The 21,343-nt window shown below is 44.4% G+C and overlaps 1 protein-coding gene, 1 long non-coding RNA gene and 1 other non-coding gene across 6 annotated transcripts in view; 2 read left to right on the forward strand and 1 right to left on the reverse strand.

Moving 5' to 3' along the window:
* Positions 1 to 21,343, forward strand: part of ZFHX3 (zinc finger homeobox 3) — a 273,064-nt gene that overhangs the window by 220,721 nt on the left and 31,000 nt on the right. For 3 of the 4 annotated variants that reach the window (XM_065537352.2, XM_065537353.2, XM_015442746.4), the window contains one exon: positions 9,226 to 9,333. In XM_065537352.2, the coding sequence (XP_065393424.1) occupies positions 9,226 to 9,333 (108 nt within the window). The remainder of the gene's footprint in view (positions 1 to 9,225; positions 9,334 to 21,343) is intronic. The other variant, XM_074027852.1, reaches the window with a different exon arrangement.
* LOC141409324 (uncharacterized) lies at positions 10,898 to 16,963 on the reverse strand. The gene is made up of 2 exons (XR_012429345.1): positions 16,826 to 16,963; positions 10,898 to 11,116 (listed from the first exon to the last, which is right to left on the reverse strand). It is a non-coding gene; the product is annotated as an uncharacterized lncRNA (long non-coding RNA).
* On the forward strand, positions 17,138 to 17,197 carry LOC123570694 (U7 small nuclear RNA). The gene has a single exon (XR_006694952.1). It is a non-coding gene; the product is annotated as a U7 small nuclear RNA (small nuclear RNA).

Raw genomic sequence — 21,343 nt, forward strand, 5'->3', positions numbered from 1 at the left:
GCGTTTTGGGGTTGGGTTTGTATTTTACAAACTGGAACTCACACCTTTGAGTTATTAAAAAAAAAAAAATCTTCCTGTGAATAGTCACCAGGCGAGTCTGCAACATATTTCGTTCCGTTGTGCTTTGTCGCCGCACATTTACTTTTATCCTTTCTGGATTTCTGCAGGGGGCAACCCAGGTGCTTTTGCTAAGAACACAGATAAATGGAACGTGTTGCAATACTGGCTCTAGGCGTTTCCTCCCTTTTTCTCCTCTCTTGACCCCCACCCACCCCCGTAATTCTAGTGTGGTTTTGACAAACTGTTCAAATGGCCAAGTGGTCTTGCCTGGGAGAGGAAAAATGGCAGGACCCGTCCCTCACCACACAACGGCAGCATTTTTCACTTCATGCTCTGGCATTCTGTGCTGTTCCCACAGGAGGGACAGCTCAAAAGAGGGGAAATTTTCTCCGGGAGGCCTTAATAGGCCCTGGCCGCTTTGGACTCGTAACAGGCTCTCTCCTGTCAATGCTCAAGTTGGAGGTGAAGTTAAGTAAAAAGGCAAATAGAGAGGCTCCCCCAGGCTTGCGTTCTTGTTGAGCTGGGCCACACTCTGCCCAGCAGGGGCGGAACACGCAGGCAGGCTGCAGCCTGGCCCTCCCTTCCCAGTCTGCCTCTTGCCACACAATCCCCATTTTTCTTGTTTCTGTAAACAGTGGTAAGATCTTCAAATATACAAAAGCATAAATGGTCTCTATTCTCCAATTAGTCATTTTTAATAATACTCAGAGTTGCTTTCAGAGTGTTGATTCTTACAGCCTGATGCCAAAACACAGGGATGGTGGTTGTGGGGGACAGGAACGGGGGTCAGGGTGGGGGCGGTCAGGAGGCTGAATTCCTTCAGTGTGGGGTTTTCCTGCAGGGCCTCCCTGCTGCAACCCCCTTGGAAGCTGGCAGCTCTCCACCACCTTTCAAGCTCTGTCCAGAAACTACAGGCACTGTGGCCCTAGGTGTATTTGGTAAACGAGCATCTAGTGGTAAAAAGAATTCTTGTGGTAAAATGATTATTTAAAGGATCCATGTGAAAAAGAGTGTGTAGGGCCAGGCATAGTGGATCACATCTGTAATCCTAACACTTTGAGAGGCCAAGGCAAGAGGATCACTTGAGCCCAGGAGTTTGAGACCAGCCTGGGCAACACAGTGAGACCCCTATCTCTAGGAATTTTTTTTTTTTTTTTTAAACTTAGCTGAGCATGGTGAAGTGCACCTGTAGTTCTAGCTACTCAGGAGGTCAAGGCAGGAGGATCACTTGAGGCCAGGAGTTCAAGACCAGCCTGGGCAACGTAGTGAGACCCCATCCCTACTAAAAATACAGAAAGTATCCTGGCGTGGTGGCATGTGCCTGTAGTGCAAGCTACTCAGGAGGCCGAGGCAGGAGGATCGCTTGAGCCCAGGAGTTTGAGGCTACAGTAAGCGATGATTGCACTACTGCACTCCAGCCTGGGTGACCAAGAAAGACCCCGTCTCAAAAAAAAAAAAAAAAAAAGAAATCATCATTGGAGCCAGGGTGTGTGTGTGATGTTTTCTGTGACCCCAGTTTCTTTGTTTATTCCATCCTCTTCACTTTTAGAGGGTTGAAATCTGTTTGTGTCATTGTCATCTTCAAGAAGGCTGTTTTGTTTAAAACAAGCTAGCAGTTTGTTAGCAGTTTGGCTACTTATTTTTGGTAAGCCACCAGGGTGGGAAAATTACCTGTAGGAGCGTTAGGCTGACCCCTGACTGTTTTGTCCAGCAGATAGTGAAAGGTCTTTCGCATGGCAGAGAGCTTAAGTGGGTGAGAAAATGGAAAAGGATGAAGGCAATGGTGCCCCTGGAGGGAGACCTGCCTCTGTTTTTCCCACACTGTGTCTCACTGACTCAGTGCACTTGGGTCCTAATGAAGAGGCAGCTTCTAGAGGCCCAGGCCCACAGGAGTGCGGCAGGCCCATCTGCTTATCATCCACGCAGAGAGCAAATGGGCATGAATGTCTTGAGCTTTATTCATGCACTGGAGTTTGCCCATTGGAAAAGAAATGATATCCTGAGAAGATGGAAAAATATTACACTTCTGATGAGTAAATAGATGCTCCAGCTGTAGAGCCCCTGCCTGCTTCCCCTGCCCCCACCGCCCACACACATCTGCACTCAGTCTCACCCCTTTGAGGTTTCCTGCCTGGACTACCATCGGGTTAGCTCAAGATGTCCCACTCATCAGTGTTGGTTTGGATCCCAGGCCCTTCCTCTTGTGATGTGGCATTTTCCTCAGTGAATGTATATACTCTGCTAAGAGGTGGAAGACGGAATGGGCAAAGTTGGTTGGTAATTTTTTTTTTTTTTTTGATTTAGATGATTATCCACAGAGGATTTCCACGGAGATTGGTAAATTCCCTTTTCCGTGGACATCCATGAGAACATGCAGTCACCTTTACTAAGATGCTGAGTGTAAGGTGTGTGAAGAGAACAATTTGTACTTGTTGTAAGCAAAACCACCTTGATTTAAGGGAAAATTTCTGAGGCAGGGCATTGTCACCCAGAAAACCTGACTGCTTGGAAGTTACCTCTCGGGCATCTAGCCGGGTTGTCGGGGCTGGAAGAACACCATGGAATAAAACCACAGAGTAAATATTTGAGAAGATGTGTCAGGGATGCTGCAGAGTAGGCTACTACATTCTGGATCTGGCTGTCACGGTACAGGTAGGATATAAGCTGGGGCACATGGAGAGTCACTGGCAGGACTTCTGGTCACTATTCGATGAGATTCCACTTGCCCAAAAGTCACAGAGGGAGAATGGCATAGGGAGTGGCCCACCTCCATCGGTGTAGTCACAACACCTCCATCGGTGTAGTCACAAAGATTACCACCACTAGCCTCTTCCTTTATGGCTTGGAGAGAGAAAACGGGAGTAGAAGTAACAAGCTGAGAGCAACACAATTGCCCGTCTATCAGCATTACAGATTGTATTCTGTTATAAGTTTCTATTGTAGCAGAATTATAACGCACTGGATTTTATTTGAAATAAGTGGTCTAGGCCTTAGTAGTCATCTTTTATATTGTGGGATTTGATTTGACCTGTATTTGCAAAATAAAGCATGCATATTCTGTAGAATATTTGCAGCCAGTAGAGGTTTCCCATTGATAACAAAATGCCAAGAGGATTGGACACGCTAGAGTGTTCTGCCCTCGTTTTCCAGTTGTGTCAGCCAAGGCTTAAAGAAAAGTGATTGGCCAGGGTATACAATGAGTCTCAGGATGCCGCACCTACACAGGAGTTAGAGGAACAAGAGAGCGAGACACATCCCCGAGTCCTTCCTTCCACCCACTACAGAGACACCAGCAAACGCCACTTGTAGCTGCCACCCTCCATGTCACTCCTGATGGTCAGGGTGTACCCCGCCTTTCCCGCCTGCTTCAGTGGTCGTCCTTGGGTTAATTAGGTTGAAAATGGAGAAAGGAAAAGCTTTAACTCTATCTTCAAAGTAAGCAGATTGGTTATTTTGTTTTTCAAAGAAGAGGTCCTATATACAATTAAAACTTGTTTCTGGTAAACCTCATTCCAGGAAAGATGAGCTTTTAACAAAAGGCTTTTGACAGCTGCAGGCTATTTCATTTTTTTAATGCCGAATGAAAAATCAATACATTTTTCTGGGTTATACATATTCAGAACAGGCCTGATATTTCCATTATAATGGAAAGTGGGTGTCTGTGCACATCTCGCCTGTCAGAGCTGCACCGCCGCATTTTCCAAGCCACTGCTAAATATTTCAAACCTGATTTGATTGTGGTTCATGACAGCTAATGTTTCTCAGCTCTTGAGCCTGCCGACAGGCAAACGCACTTTATTTCACCCCCACCCGCAAACATCGCTCCCTCCAAAGAAAAAGGAAAGAACAATTTCATTCTTCGGGGATCACAGATTGGTGTATTATTTAAGTAACATGATCATGTGAGAGCCTCGGGTACAGATACCCTGATTCTTAGGAGAATTTCCAAATTTCTATCACACCAAGGCACTATGGGGGCTTTGTCAGGTTTGGGGAAGGTTTGAATTAATCTGCATTATCCTGTTAAGAGTTAGGAACAGAGGGACTAGTCTTAATCATTGATTGACTCCCCTTCCTTCAAGCTTGTAAGTGATTCGTAGAATACCCCCCATGGACATGTCACTCGGCCCCATTATTTGGGAAAATAGTACCTTTTTTTTTTTTTTTTTTTTAACAACTGGAACATATTCTTGGGTGATGCATTCAGGGAGTGTGTTCAGTGAGGTTGCGGGGTTGAATGCTGACTTTGTGGTGATGCCACCTCTATTTTTGGCTTCTGCCTGGTGCTGCTTTCACGAACCAGTTTCCAGGTTGTTCATGAGATTGGTGCAAATTCCCATAGGGCTGCCAGTTGGCACGCTTGCCTCTTTTGGAAGCAGATTTCACCACCGGTGGGGGAATTGTGCAGTCACCTTTACCAAGATGCTAAGTATAAGGTATATTAAGAGATCAATTTGCATTTGTGGTCAGCAAAACCATTTTGATTGAAGGGAAATTTTCTGGGACTGGGGTATCATCCCTTTGAAAACTGAAGCTATCCTAGGAAGCTTTCCCCTTTAGAAGGTATTTATCTGCTGGAGTTCTTGCACTTGAGGGCTCTGCACTTAACCAGGTGGCCTGACTGATGAGCAGGATGGAATGGATTTGGCCAAGCACTAGTAAGTAACTGCTATTTGGGAGAAGTAGTTGTAAAAAGGAGGTGGTGATGGAAAGAGTTTTGTTTTGTTTTTCAGACAGGGTCTCACTCTGTTGCCTGTTGCCTAGGCTAGAGTACAGTGATGCAGTCATGGCTCACAGCAGCCTCAACTGCTCAGGCTCAAGTAATCCTCCCACCTCAGCTTCCTGAGTTAGCTATGACTACAAGGGTGTGCCATCACACCCAGCTAATTTTTACATTTTTTGTAGAGATGGGGGTCTCACTCTGTTGTCCAGGTTGGTCTCAAACTCCTGAGGTCAAGCAATCCGCCCACCTCGGCCTCCCAAAGTTCTGGGATTACAGGCATGAGCCACCATACCCAGCCAGAAGAGAGATTTTTAAAGGCCTTCAGTCACCGTTGAAGATGGAAATGAAAGGCAGAAGGGACCCTAGGAAGACATTGCAGTTTTCCAATATTTGCTTTTATTTCCCTAACTCTTTAATATGAAAACACATACAGGAGGGGGTACTCCAGTTTGAGACTACTCTGGGCTTCCACAGGGGTTTTAAAGGCACCTTCTCGGGTGTCTTCTAAAACACAGAGCTGTCTGGGAGGCACTGGGCCTGCTACCTCCTCCCCAGAACCAGGGTGGGACTAGGGGAGTGGGGATGACCTCCTCTCCCAGATCCTGGCCATGCCCTTGGGAAAGCATTCCTAGTGTGCTCTGGTTGGGATCAGAAATACCGTTAAATGCTTGAAGGAGAAGATGGTTTTGATTTGTCTGTTTCAGCCTTAAAAATGGCACAGTGGCTGTTATGTGTCTTGGTCTCTTTTTCTATAGGAAAGACAGGATTTTCCAGATAAAACTGATCATCAGTCCATCAAGTCTTCACTTTTCCCATCATCTGTCAGTAACTGATATTATAGGGGGAAAAAATCTGCAGCCTCTGTAATAATGACCCAGCCAGTTGCCACTGACTTTGCAGAAGAGGGGGGAATGCAATCCGTGATCCGTGGGGAAAAATAGCAAGAAACAAAAAACCTCCCCTCCATTCTCCAGCATGTGTGTATCAAATCTACATTCCTAAAGAGAACAAGGGCTCCTAGATAACAGCCCTAGGAGCTTAGCGTGTGGACGCAGACTTCTGTTTCAAAGTGGGATGCCATTTTGCCCCTGGTTCCCACGTGTTTCCAGGGCGGGGAGACCAAGCCCTTCCCCAGGCCTGGCTCTTGGTAAGCAGCTTGCTTTATGCTTTCGGAACCAATAAAACACACCCTGCCTGCAAAGCATCGTGGGCCTGAGCTGTCCAGAGGAATTTTCAGTTTGCGTCTCTGTTTTTTAATCATTTCTCTACCTTTATTGGTATTCAGAGCTCACAGTTTTCCGGTTACTGTCAGCCTGGGCTTTCATCCATTTTAAAGAGCTATTTTTCCTCTTGCTGTTGATGATGATGGTATAAAGACAGATGGTGTAACTGCTTATGAACGTCCTATTTTATATCTACAGGACCAGACAGTTCACTTGAAGACATATATTATTTCCACATGCTCAGGTTAGGTGTCCCAGACTCGTCTGCCTCCTGCAGCCAGCAGCCCTTCCGGGCCTCGCCATGCGGAGGGCGACACCTGTAGGTCACAGCTGGAACTGCAGAGATGAGCTGGCTGGGCTGAATGGGACCTGGTTTTTAGGTGGGGGTGGGGGGCTGAGGACACTACACTGATCCCCTTGAAAGGGAGCTGGCTTATCCAGGATTTTCCTAATCATTTCTTCTTCCACCACGCATAGAGCAATCTTTTAGTGAATGAATCACAAATGATAATATTAAACCTAGGAACTCAAGAAGAGGACTTGATTTGTAAATCTTTTAAAAAAAAAGAGAGATAAGCAAAATAAGTTCTTGAAATAACCTCTTTCGTTGATCCTCTCATCGGAACTCAGCTGCCTTCATTTTCTGCTTGCAGTAGGGCAGGGAGGGAAGAAAGCAAAGGCCCAAGTGGGCTCACAGAATGAGAGCTCCAGGAATATTCACAAAGCAACATGCAGTTTCCATGCTTGATGCATCAATGATCTGCTTATACATTACAGTCTCTAGCTTCTCAACAATTTGTTTGGTAAGGCTCAAAGAATTGGGGTCAGTGTCGGGTGACCGTGAGTTTTTAATGCTCTGCTGTGATAGCTGCAGGCTGTATAATGTGCTGGCTTGGAGATGGTCCCCCAGTGGGTACATCCCTTCCCATGTCTGCTGAGCAGCACCTTCAGACACTGCTCATCACCATCTCAGGGTGTTCTCTAGTTTGTAGGTGTCAGACTCTCCCCATCTAAGGTGGTCATGTGTATGCACTAGAGATGAGAGGCCACTGAGCCATCTCTTTGCCTAATCAAATTTGGTTAACCCATTTATGCCAGAGATTGAAAAATTTTTTTGTGTGAAAAATCAGACCCTGGCGATGACCTTCAGCAGCAGGATATAAATAACTCCCACAAGCTTAGTGTTCCAATAATGGAACACTAGGCATAAATGTATCAACACTACAGATAGTTTGTGTCACAGCATGTATTAGGACAAATAAGGATCCTTTAAGGGACCTAGCTCATCTGGGTAGACCTAATGTAATAATATTCATTGACCGAATGCTGGTATCACCATTCAAAGATGAATTTTATTATAGTGTTGAACAATTTTATTGAAAGCCTAAAAAAAGCCTAAAAATGTGCTCGGAACATCCCACTTGGACATAATGAAGATAGTTCCTGTGTCATGCTGTGTAATTTGTTATTACTCTACTGACACCTATACATGTTTTCTCTGCTAAATGATGTATGGTGTCGAAATGTGGGGCTCTGTAACTGATTGACTTCAAGCTGTGGTTGCCTAATTTTTCTCTGTTTGAACTAAGGGTAGAGTAGGGAAACTTGATGTTGACTTTATTGTGCAGTGAGACAAAGAAGGAGACATAGAAATTATATGTGGAATATGAGTTGGAGATGAAAATAAGCAGTACCGTATTTCACCTGTGTTCCCAGTGACTGCCTCATAAGCTCCCTCTTGTTGGTAAGGAAGAAAGAACGTTTGTGACACTAGTTCAGTTTTCCAGACCTTGGACCTCTGTCATCTCTTGAGTCAAGACAATCTGATTCTAAATAGACACCTTCTTCCTCAGTGTTTTTGAAACTCTTTAAGACCAATTTACTTTGTACTCCTACTTTCTTCGTGAGATACATTTAGAGGCTGTTTTCTAGACAGTCAGAAGGCATGACACTTTGAAAAACTGAAAAGTAGCGTCAGGGTAGAGGCTGTTTTCTAGAGGGTCAGAAGGCATGATACTTTAAAATACTGAAAAGTAGAATTGGGGTTGGAGAGACCTCTGGCGGTGCTCAACAGAGGCCTGATCCAGTGTTCTTAAGCCAGACCCAGTACTTCCTTGCTGGGGTCTGGTCTACTGACAGATGTGGGCATCCTTGCCCTCATGCCTGTGCACCTGAGAAAATGTCCTCTTCATAGCCTCCTAATAATTTCATCTTTATTAAAATTATTTCACCTTGGTTTGTCCACTTTATTCATTCCCTTAGCCCATTCTTACTGAATGCATGCTCTGGGTAATGTGACTCAGAGGGCCAGGAAAGCAAGAGAGAAGTGTCTCCCCTTCTTTCCCTCAGTATCTAGAGTATCTTACTCTCTTCTTCCCCACTTGGCCGAATGACATTTCACTTCATGAGCAACCTAGCGTTGGCAGCCATCATTCTGCCTTCACTGTAGCACTGTGTACTGAACTGGAGATACATTTCCTGCATTAGTTTTAAACCCGTAGTGAGTGAAGGATGGAATTGCTTCAAAAAGAAAGTGTGTGACTCTGTTACAAATTTTTATCCTTTACTCTACAAATCTCACTTCCCACCACTGCCTCCTGGCATGCTCACAAGATGCCATTTGGTTTTTGGAACTCTTCAAACTGATGAACTCATATCACTGATACTCTATGACTCTTCACAACCTGAATGACTTCCAACAACTCCCACACCCTCTGGCACATGCATAGGCACTGTGAGCCCTGTGAGGGGTCAGTGACTGGGGGGTGGTCTAGGCCAATGCCTAGACCGGCATTGGGAGGCTCTGGGAATGGAGCTAGGCATGAAGTGAACAGGTGGCCACGTGTTGCATTTTCAAGTGTAAAACACTTGCATGCAACTTCAGGGATTCAGGTGGAGCTGCTGCTTCAGCCAAGATTGGTTTTTTAGTTAGAACTAGTCAAGTGAAGCATTCAGAATCTATCTGGGAATACCTAATGGCCACATGTCTGGGGCAAGTCACAACCTCATACCAGCTGTTTACCCAGAAGGAAAGTCCCCACTGCTTACCCAGACCTTGGTATATCCTTAGCACAGTCAGCCTCTCAGGAGCCTCTGGGAAGAGAAGGGGGACGAGTCATTGGTGTCTGTTTTGTGGTTGGCAGTTCTTTGCAATAGGGGCCAAAAGTCCTTCATCTTCTTTTTATTTTTAACCCTTGACATGTTTTTCTTCTGTTTCAGAAGAAGCCATTGAAGATGTTGAAGGACCCAGTGAAACAGCTGCTGATCCAGAGGAGCTTGCTAAGGAGCAAGAGGGTGGAGGCGAGAAAGACCAGGGCAAGTGGGCAGGTAGTGTGCGTGGCTGCCCTCGAACCTTCTAATCTTTCCTTCCCTGGAAGAATGGAGCTAACAAGTCAGGGAGCAGACACATCCTTAGTCTGCCCAGAAAAACTCTGTTGGCTTTGGTCATGTGGGAGGGGGATTTCATTTTGCTTTTTTGAGCAGTCACCTTTATTCTCCTTTATTATACTATATTATACTATATGTTTTAATGGTTAAGCTTTTTAAGTGGCACCAAAGCCAACTTGTTTATTGAGTATCCAGGTAAGTGCCAAGCTCTGTGCAAGAGCATCTCAGTTTTGGTCACCTCTCTTTGGTGGCTCTTCACCAAAATGCCCTTGATGTCATTCTTCCTCTGTTGAAGGTCCAGTCGCTGGTCCCACCTGCTCCCAAGGCCAGTGGAGGGATTTGTCATGTGGAACTTGATCAGGGTCACCCCTGATTCTTAGCCTCAAGATTCTCTAAGGGTCAGGCACAGGGGCTCATGCCTGGAATCTCAATACTTTGGGAGGCTGAGGTGGTAGGATCACTTGAGGCCAGGAATTCAAGACCTGCCTGGGCAACATAGCGAGTCCCTGTCTCTACTAAAATTCAAAAAAAAAAAAAAAAAAAAAATTTGCTGGGTGTGGTGGCACATACCTGTAGTCCTAGTTACTCGGGGGGCTGAGGTGGGAGAACCACTTGAACCCTCAACTGGAGGTTGAGGCTGCAGCGAGCCCTGATCGTGCCAGCCACTGCCACTCCACCCTGGGTGACAGAGTGAGACTCTTATCTCAGCAGGGGGTGGGAGGGGTGGTGGGGGGGGAAGGATTCTCAGCTGAGCATAATGGCTCACGCCTGTAATCTCAGCCCTTTGGGAGGCTGAGGTCGGCAGATTGCTTAAGCTCAGAAGTTCGAGACCAGCCTGCGCAACATGGTGAGACACTGTGTCTACAAAAAATTAGCCAGACATTGTGTTGCACGCTTGTAGTACCAGCTGCTTGGGGGCCTGAGGTGGGAGGAGTGCGTGAGCCAGGGAGGTCAAGGCTACAGTGAGCTAAGATCATGCCATAGCACTCCAGCCTGGGTGATCAAAAAAAAAAAAAAAAAAAAAATTCTAAGGGAATCAGCAGTGAAGGGTGATCTTTGTCCTGCATCTGGGGGCCTGGGCAGGGCCCTGCACAGGTGGTGCCTGCCTTGGATATTCTTCCTGTCCTCCCCCTCCCCCAGGGTGAGTGAGCACTCACATGCTGAAAACCACCCAAAGGGGAGACACGCAGTGCAGCCAGGAAGGGGGACATCTTACCCAAAGCAGAAGACATTGAAGAAGCCAAGACAGAAAGTGCTATTTCTGGAAAAACTGGTGTTGAGAGGAGGACGGCCATTTCTCAAGATGATAAGATTTCTATATTGAAGGGAAGAAGAGCTGAGACTAAAAAAGCTTAGGGTTTCTGAGGAGGAGCAAAGTCACTTCAGAGAAGACTTAGGGGACAGTTAAGTCTTTTAGAAAATAAGAGGAAATGATGTGACAGGCAACAAAAATGATTTTATTTGATCAACCTAATTCTTACTACCATGATTAATATTACAATACTTTTGTTTTTGAGAAAATATTTACTTTCTAGAGCCCATATTAATTGGGCCTTTGTTACTTTTCCAGGCATGACTGTTCTTAAATCATATTCAATGTTGGCCTTCACTATTTAAACAAGATACAGAATCTTGGAGAGAGGCCAGAAGAGAGCAATGAAAATGACTGAAGGGCTGAGAAATATTGCCTTTGAGAAGAAGCTGAAGAAATGGGTCATTCAGCCTAGAAAAGAGAAATTAGAGAGGTAGTACAATAGTTCCCAAATATCGGGAGGGATACGCAGGGTGGGCGATGCACTACTGTTCAGTGTTTCCTGGGAGACAGAGACAGGGCCATACTGCAGCCGAATGAATGGACGGCACACCAGGTGGACTCTGCTGCCCACCGTGCTTAGCGTTCCCCTTCAGATTGGCCTGTGTGGTGTCCAGAAGCCTGAACTCCAGAAAACATTGAGGGTTACGGCCAAACACCCTAGGAGGATTTGTAAGGTAGGACCGAGGAATACAGGATGACCATCTGTGCTCAAAGGAAGGCCCTAAATGTAGTGGGGGACGTATCCTCCTGTGGGGCTTTGCCTGGACCATGATCCTGGTTTTGCCTCAACGTTGAATGAGAGCGAAACAAATGGCTCAGATAGCAGTTAAACAGATCACCAAGTGAGCTGGGGAAAAGGATTTCACAAACACAGTTTGACGACTGGGTGACCTTCTGGGCCATCTGTCCTTTGTTGTCACGATTTGGGTGCTTGATTTCTAATCCTGACTCTGCCACTCATTAGCTGTGTGACCCCACTCAAGGTACCTTGACCTTTCTGTGCCTCAGTTTCCTCAGATGAGATGAGGATTAAAAATGGTACCTATTTCTTTAGGATTGCTGTGAGGATTATTTGACTACGGGAAGCTCAGAACAGTGCGTGGCATGTTGTAAGCTCTATGTAAGTTGTTTGTTTAATGGTTTAGTGATATATAAGATGAGGAAAACTGGTAGCAGTTTCTCTTTGGGTCCTCTGTTGCAAGGCAGCATGTGGCTCCTCGGAATTTTGAGCTGAGGGAGGCGCAACATACAAGGATTTAGTGGGATCGTGCGAATGAAGTTTGGTGCATATGTTTTCTGCATTTTGTGTGCTAAGGCACTACAGAAATAATAAACAGGAGCCACCATTTGCAAAGCCCCTACTGTATGTGCTGCCCTATGATAGCCACTCAATATGTGCTTCTCTAATCCTTCCAACCAGTTTAGGGCAGGCTTTGTTGAGAGCAGTTCAATTAAATCTTATTCAGAGTGTTTCTGATTCAGTGGGAGTGTGTCTTCACAGCACTAGTGGACATGCTAGGCAGTCAGGAGACTACTAAAAGACGTAAAATAAGCACCATAAAAAATGAATGTCCTTAATAAGGTTCCCGTTTCTCATGCATTCATTCAAGCAACAGACCTACTTAATCTTTACTTCCAAAAGACACACAGAAAATGGATGAATGAGTGATTGAATGAATAACTCAGAGGTGCACCTTGCCAGCTGCACAGTAGTAAAGAGAGAAGGGAAAATTCTTTCCCTACTCCTGCAGATGATCCTCTTTTGACCTGAAGCATAATTTTGTCTATAGTATCTGAGTGTGTAATGACAGGCTTTATTAAGGTACTTGGGCCAGTTTGATCTTGGAATCGATATAGGTGCCAGCAACCTCCTCTGAGCTTTCTTCTGGATTCTTAGTATTTTATATATTTTTAAAAACTCTACGTTTGTTCTATTCTCTCCCTAAATTGAGCTGTTCCTATCTGATTACGTGATGGGGAATGCTTCCTCCTGGCAAGTAAATAAATAGTGATTCACAATTTGTTATGTTGATTAGCAGCTGTTCATGATGCAGATTAATAATATTTCAAATGGGCCTGGATAATTGGCATTTTCTCAGCTATTGATTTTGTAGTTTTGGGGTATGTGCAGGAATGGGTAATCTTTACTGAACACTTTCAGCTACTTATTTCTACATTTGGAGTGGGCCTCCTGGTTTCCTTTTTGGGTGTCCCTCTTTGGGATTCTTTTATTCAGATGTCAGGTCTTTTACCCTGGGTGGCAGCACAGCAAGCAAGACAGTGATCTGAACCAAGGTTGGGTCAGTTCCACGATCAATGGCTGGGTCCCTACCCCATGCAAGGCACTGGGCAGAGTTCTACTGATCACAAATTCAGTGAGATTATAGGGCCTGCCTTCAGGGAATCTAACACTCTTCTGGGGATTTTAGGAACGCCTATAGTTGTCAGAGCAATATTACTATAGATCAGTGCTGTTGAATGGAACTTTCGATATGGATAGAAATGTTCTGTATCTGACCTGAACAATACAATAGTCACTTGCCACATATGGCTATTGAGCCTGTAAAGTCTGGCTAGTACCACTGAGGAACTGAACTTTAAATTGTATTTAATTTTAATCAATTTAAATTTAAAGAGCCACACATGCAGCTTATGGATACCCAAAAGGAACAAAACTAACCCTGAAAGAATGCATCATAGGTATAGCAACTGTCCGGTAATTATAAAGGCTTCATAAAGCTCTAACCCTGTGCCAGGCACCATTCTAGAGCTTCACACCTGTCCTTCCCAGCAGGCATGCCGTGAATTGCTCACAGGTACACAGGTCCTGCTTCATCTGTTTATCCCAGTTTGCCATCATTTTGTGTGTGCCATGATGTGAAAAAAAGGAAGGTTAGAAACTCTAGCAAGTTGCCAAAAGGTATACAGACAGGTGCAGATTTACACACTGGCTTTTCCACTTATTCTAATTTAGGACAGAGCCCAAGCTCTTACCAATATACCATCTCTCAGAGAAGGATCATTTTCACTTTGATCATTTGATCTAGTTTTCATCTATGTCTGAGTATAAGGAGCAGAAGTCTCCTGACATTGTACAGTGATTATAGTAACACGACAACGTCCAGGATGTTCAAAATGAACTGGATTATCAACCATGGACATATATCTTGTAAGGAGTTGGTGTTGTGCTCAGTCTGAAAGCAGGATGGTGATGTGGAAAGACTAGATTTGGAGTCAGGAAGCCCACCAGCCAGCATATGACCTTGGTTGAGGCACTTGGCCTCTTTCGGCTCAGGTACATCCTCTGTGAAACACAGACAAGGGATATCCACTAGTCCCAACCACCTGAGAGTTCCAAGATGGTGAGTGGTAGCACATGTACAGGCCCTTGGGGCACATCTTGTCAAGGAAAGTGTGATGTGCTCCTGTGGGCCAATGAAGGGTGTAGGAAAGTTCTTTGTTCTCTTCCCTAATGCACAGCTATTGCCACTGTCCAACTTTGTGGTTTTCTCTTTTGAAACATGAAAATGACCCTTGTTCTCTTTTACTGGAATAGATTTGAATGTGTGTATTCTCGAATTAAGAGCCCCCCCATGTCATCAACTGAGCAATGATTAATGCAGTGATTATCCAATTAATCATTAATTGCAATAAGTTAAGTGATATACAATTAATGTGATGCTTTATCACCAATAATTAGGGGAAAAATTGAACTCTTGGCAAAGAATCATAGCAAGATGGTTATTTAATTCCTGTAGTCGTCATGGTTTCCAGCCACAGAGCACCAAGCTGAGTCTAGTTAAGGTAATTTGGGACAAGATGACCAGAGGGTATTGGTGCTTTTAAAAAATGGGGGTTGGAAGGGAAGCAGGGAAATAGCTCAACTTGAAATGACACCACAGCAGTGCTTCAGAAATCCCTAACTGACATTCATGTTTATATTTTTGTAAATTTTTGAGTTAGAATGGTAGTTTGAGTGTTTTCATTTTTCTAAAGGATTGGCCTGAAGGAATTTTACTTTATTAATTTTTTTAAATCTATGATGCTCACCTAACACAGCAATTAGTGTAGTGGAGCATCCCTGATTTGAATCTATGGAAGACTGCTATTAAAGGAAGTATTAATGGGCTGGCGAGGTCTGGGTGACTGTTAGGGAAAAGAATGTTTATGGAATATGGTGCTGGCAGGCATGATTTCAATCGGATTTGACATGTTTAACATAAATGTATAGTGTATGGCTCCTGCCGCATATGAATAATTCCTTCAGACCTGCTGCCTTTCTAATTACTAAGGTTGAAAAAAAGCAGGTCAGGCACATCTTGGTGCAAATCTATTACCAGCCCTCCCCCTATTTTCCCTGTTGTTTACAGCTTTGTATAAATAGAGATGCCTTTGTATGGGGAACTTAGTGCCTGAAATATAATCTGTGACAAAGAATGGAAAGAGGCTGAAAAAATACTTTTTTTTTTTTTTTTTTCCAAATTGAGTCTCTAAAGACAAAAGAAGGTATGTGCTGAGAGGAAACATGTGTTAGGAAAAACACAGGACTCACAGGAGTCGGAAGCCCTGGGTTCAAGGCCTAATTCTGCCACTAAGATTACCTTTGTGACCTCAAGTCTCTGGACCTCAGTTTCCAAATCTGTAAAGTGGCAGGTTGGACCAAATGGGTTCTTAACAATCTGGAGCTCCATAAAATATGACTGGGGGAGGGAGAGTTGTAGAGTAGTATAGAATCTTGGAGCATATTAATTACTAAAGTTGGAATGCTGATAACTTTCCAAGATTTTCCTTGTCTGTGGCTAGTTAATATACCCTGGATAAAAGGTTCAAGGCTTTCTTGATGGAGGTCAGGCAGCACCAAGCCTACTTTTCTTGATGGGGTGTCAGAGCACCATATGCCCTTACCTAGTTCTGTGTTCTTGGGACAGACTCACTGTGGTATCAGAGCCAGTGTGATGAGGACATCAACAGAGGAGTCCTTGGAGACTCACATGGATGCCTTTGAGTGGCCACCTATATCCCAACCCTGTTGCTGACTAGAAACCAGGCCATTCACCACCACCACACCTCTACAGAAATCATTTTGGCCTAACTCTGTATCTTTCCAGGGCTTGGTTTCATTTCTCCACCTCACCCAAAAGTAAATTTGTCTTTGCAGTAGGGTGCATGTGAGGGAATGCTGGGAGCCCATTGTGCATGGCCCCTTTGTGGTTCATGGTCCTGCCAATGGAAACCGTTTTTGGTTTTATGTTTTCACACATAGATGGGAATTGTGTGACTGTGTCAGCTTTTTCAGAGTCAGCTTGTCCCCCCTTCTCTCACTGCCCACTCTTTTTTCCAGGCCACTTCCAGTATACTTGGCTGCTTAAAGTCACTGCAGGCGGAATTCTGTCTCACAATTGAAAACAAACCATGAACTATTTTTATGTTGGGAAGCCAAAATAGATACAGGCTGTGGTGTATATCTGGACTTGCCTGAATTCCAGTTAATTCAAAGGTCTTGGCTTTGAGAATTTATATTGTAAGTCATAAGAGAGATAGGGACTACATCAGTTGAACAAATATTTTCTTGCACAGATATATCTAAGGCAGGTACAGGACATGCAAAAAAAAAAAAAACACTCACTTTCTAGAAGTGTTGTCATATGTAATCACATAATTATGACACAGTATAATGAGAACTATCATCAAGGTATAGATAAAGGGCAGTGAAAATGTAGATTAAGGAGCAAATCATTGTTCATCACTATAGAAAATACCTTATAGATTTGCATATTATTCTTACAGAGTGGCCATGTTAATCTTGCCTGCTTTGTTCTGGCTTTAATTTTTGTGCCAATGAGAAAGTACCTCTGTTATTATAATCATGATTGTTAAAAAAAAATTACCATTGTGCCTTTCCGTGGGGGATATTAGAGCACGTTCATTAGGTTCTCATATTCTTCTTGGGTCCAATGTTACCTTCGTTTTGCAGCCTCGAGAACTAAGTAAGGCTCATAGATTGGGAACTTTTGGGTGTCAGAGTTGCACTCAAACCCCAATTTGCCTTCTGAGTCAGATACATTTCCTACATTATAAAGCCAAAGAACATGTAACATTATCACTTTCTCTACTTACAGGAAGATTGGAGGAGGAGAACTTAAGTTCTGTGCTTCTCTTGTCAGATAGAGTTGTCAGCTGTTTATGGTCAGGAGCTGTGTGGCAACCATTGATTTTTGTAATCCCTAGCACCTAGCAAGTGCTTAATACTGTTCAGATGTTTCATTAACAATCAATTGGTAAAATAGCATGACATAAGTACCTTCAAGTCCAAGTTATTCTACTTTCTGCTTTGTAGACATTAAATCCATGGGTTAATAGGATTGTCTCATCCTGGTATACAGAAAAGACAAATTTAGGGTGCCTTTGTTTGTCCTAAAAACCAAGTTTCAGTGTTACAGCTTTTAGAATTTGTCTAGCAGGCTTTCTGGTCTTCACTGGAAAGCCCGTAAAAAAGCAAAAATAAACAAGTTTCTCCCCTCGTTCTATGGTTTTATAGCCCCACCAGTATTATTTTCCAATCCTTCCAAAAAAGAAACCATAGCAACAAATGTTTGCACTTTCACCATGTGCCAGACTCTGTGGTAGGCGTCATATGCCTGATCTCTGGCTAGCGGCACAGAAACCGTGTGTAGTCAGTGTTACCCCACTGACAGATGAGGAAACGGAAAGTTCAGTGTAGTCAGATAGGATGCTTGAGGTTACACAGTCAGGATCTGAACCAACTGTGACCAGCGCTACAAAGCACTGTGCTTTATTACCTAGCAAGGGGGGCTGACTGATGCTTTTGGGTGAAGAGAACTTGGCCTTAGGCAAACAAGTGAAAAAACATCAGTTCCTGAGGAGTCCCTGAAGGCGCTCCAGAACCACCTCCCTGCACTTTCACACAGGTCACTTATCCTAGGCCTTTGGAGTACTGTGAGTGAGCTGAATGTGGGAACTCAATGGAGATGGAAAGCAGCACTGATATTAAATATAAACATTACTCAATGTAGGGTGTCTATCTCTCTGTACTGTACAAAATACGAAGAGAAGATGTTGACAGTCTTCGTAGTGCCTAAATCTGGAGGGGAAAGTGGAGAATCATTCCCATTTCCCACCCTTGCAGGAACCTGAGTAATGTCTTTCTTCCCTAAGTACAAGTTCTCACACTTTCCTGTGGAACCTGGACTAGGAAAAACAAACCCTAGGTGGATCACGAGGGAAGACCAGTTTGTAAGGTTCTGATAAGTTACATTCAGCAGTTCTCTGTATCTGTCACCATTCTGGACACACACCCATATTTTATCTGTTTATGTTCACAAGTTCACTTTCACTCATAAAATTTAGTATTTTAAGAAGACAGATTTGGAATGGAGAAGAAACTAGAAGAATATTGCTATATTGCAGTCTCTCAGAGTCTAGACTGTGTTGGGGCTCGGAGACCCTAACTAACCTAATTATTGTTTGACTTGGTGGAGACTGAATGGTCCTCTGTTAATTAACTTTGGCCCGATCCCAGAATGATTCGCATGCCACTGGTTTTGATCTAGGTCCTGCACCTCTGGGCTTTTTCCTTTGTTGGTCCAAAGGTCTCTGAGGTTCCTTCCCGCTCTGGTTGTCTTCACAGTCCTGTAATGAAGCCACAGGGAAGCGTGATAAGTGCAGACCCCCTAGTGTGTCCCTGGACTGTGGCCACCCATCCTCACAAGATACCATGGCCATAGCTGCAGGAAGCCATGCCAGGGGAAGACAGCATATTTTGCAGGAACCAACAAGAGGCCAAAGACAGGCAGGTCGACTCAGTACCTCAAAGTCAGGAATCAGGTCAAAATCAAAATCAGGAATATTTAGCAGGCCTCCAAAATCCTGGCATGAGCCAGGCTCATGGTGGCAGTCCAATGCCTATAATTGATTAAACAGACCAACAGCTGATGTTGGTCTAAACCAGGTGGTGGCTCTGTTTTGACTGGTGGTTCATTTGCAAACCTGACACAGAGGGAGCAAGGTGTCTTGAAACTGAAATGTGAAATGGCCTTTTGGGAACTCAGATCAGTGTGGTTAAGCAGCCTTATGCATATTTCAGCAAGGAATTAGTGCAACAGATTGATGTCTCTGATTTAGGGCTCAGCACTGTTTTTCTCCCCAAATACGCAGAGCAAGCAGCAGCACCCACCGGTCATTGTGTGCCCACCATCCCACCTTGAGGCTTCCAGAGCCTGCCAGAGAGGCTGCTTCCTGCAGAGAAAGCAGAGGCCCCACAGAATGGTGCCTGAACCCCCATTCCCAGATTGCTGACTTGTGCAAATGGGGGCTAGCATAGATCTGTGCATCCTTCCAGAGCTGAAGCATAGAGGGCCTTCAGCTGCTGAGGCCCGCAGGTGCCTGGCCTAGGGAAGCCAGCACTAAAAAGATGCTTCCTCTTTCTGCAAGGTGGAAGGGGCCCACAGGTATTTGCGCCCTTTTCACAGAGGCTCTCCAGGATAGGACATGTGGAAATAAAGAGATTTCTGTAAACAAGGGAGTCTGTCCTTTTTCTGGATTATGCTGCTAACAGAACACGTGGAGCTTATTTCTTCTGAATTTCTGGTTTTGAAGGTGTCTGCATTTGTTTTAGAGTAAACAGGTGGCCTGAGGGTATTTTAAAACATCTAGGCTATGAGACCGGACCTGGCTATCATCCCTGAGTTTAGATGAGAGTATCATGTCATCAGAGTCATTTAAAGTGGACTGACAGATTGGCCCATGCTTGCTGGGCCCTCTCATTTAATTCTAGTTAGACCGCAAAGCAGCATGGTTCCTACCTATTACACAAAGCCTTGGCTCTGACCGCTGTTCTCAAAGTGTGGTCCCCAGACCATCAGCATTACCTGGGAACTTAACTGGAAATGCAAATTATCTGACCCAGACTTACTGAATTAGAACCTTAGGACAGGGGCTGTGATCTGTATTTCAATGAACCCTGCCTGGGAGTCTGACACATTGTGGCATTTGCTGAACCTCAAGGCTGCGATCTCAGTGACAAGCGTGAGGTTTTGAGATCTACTTCTTAACTAGACAGGAGGTCCTGAGCCCTTGCTGGGTTAGGGAGGCATGGAGCTTTCCTAAAGGACAGGGAAGGTGTATGACAGGCATAGGGCCCTAGGTTTTGGTAGATGTAAGCAACATTGGGGGTTGGGGAGAGAGGGAGGGAGCCAGAGAGGCAGGGTCAGGATGAAGAGTGATTGAAGACCTGGAAATCTTTATCTAAACTGCTTAATAAGTAACACCTGGGTGAAGTATACATGGGCTCTTTCTATGCTGTTCTTGTGACTTCCTGTGAAGCTATAATTATTTCCAAACAAAAAGTAAAATCATAACAACACCTAAGAGCTGCTGGAGTTTTAAAGTGCTGACCTATTTTGTTCATATTTAAGTTGGAGAAGAAAAATAATTAGCCTTTCCCTGAGTAACTCTTATAACTATGTGTAGTATAAATCAAATTTTCTTTGAAATCCTTTTTAGAAACAAAAGGTCTGTGAAGTTGATGGAACCTCTGTGTCTTGCCATACCTGTGTAGGCATATTCTGCTTTTGGGGGTAGGTGTTTTCTAGGGATATATGGGAGCAAGATAGCTTGCATTTCCAGAGAATAAGACTGTGTTTTGAATAGAAGGTTCTTAACTTCACCAGGTTGGATGTTGAGACAGATCCTGCTCCTTTGGATAGGGAAGAGAGAAGCCTCAGCTCTTTTCTAGCTGTGGCATGAAGACCGCCCCCTGCTGAGTGGACATGTGCATGCATCTGCTTCACACAAATCCTCTTCCCCTCTACCCCTGTTCCTCTTTGAAACATCTCTAAGTGCTTGGTTGGAGGCAGAATGAGACCGTGCATGTTTAAAGACCAAGCTGGCAGGAAAGCAGATTCTTTAAAGGAACTGTTGTTCTCTCTATTGGGGGAGGAAGAAAATTTAGCCAGATCTTTGGCCACTTATCAAGTGCAGTAGCTCCACAGGAGTTTTGAGTAAGAAAGCCCAGCCTGTCCTCTGGGGAAGGAATTGCAAGCAAATGCCAAGAGTAACTCTACTTTCAATGAAAGTCAGAAGATCACAAAATCCAGAAGCACAGATGACCCTCTGGAAACATTGCATTTGTGCTGTCTAGAGGGAGCATGAGGTATGAGAAGCTGAGAGAGAGGAGCTATGGGAAACACACATTGCACCTTCCATTTAATTATGAGCTGAAGGACCATTTTCAGATCTCATGATACATATATGTCTCATGTGTTGGAATAGTTATCCCAACTCAGACATTGAGTATGGAGTTGTGTGAATTTATTTTTTCGCTAGTCAACGGAGATAGAGAAAAGATTGCTGTAAATTTCTGGGGCAGGTGGCAAGCTGGTTTACGGAATGCAAGGCGATGAGAACCTCTGGCTTACGGAAAGTAGCATGAATTAATAATCATTTAATTGGTTCCTCCATTATGTTGCTGGTTTGGGAGATGGAAGTTTAGATGGAGGGGCTGTCAGTGATACTTTTTAGCTAAGAGTCTGATAGTTGAGAGGTGGGGGTGGTGGCTGCCTTTGGATTCTCCACAAGGTTCAAATGTCAGGCAGCATCCCAGGCCCTCAGTGGGCT

This window comes from Macaca fascicularis, chromosome 20 (assembly GCF_037993035.2).
Source record: "Macaca fascicularis isolate 582-1 chromosome 20, T2T-MFA8v1.1".
NCBI classification, from domain to species: domain Eukaryota; kingdom Metazoa; phylum Chordata; class Mammalia; order Primates; family Cercopithecidae; genus Macaca; species Macaca fascicularis.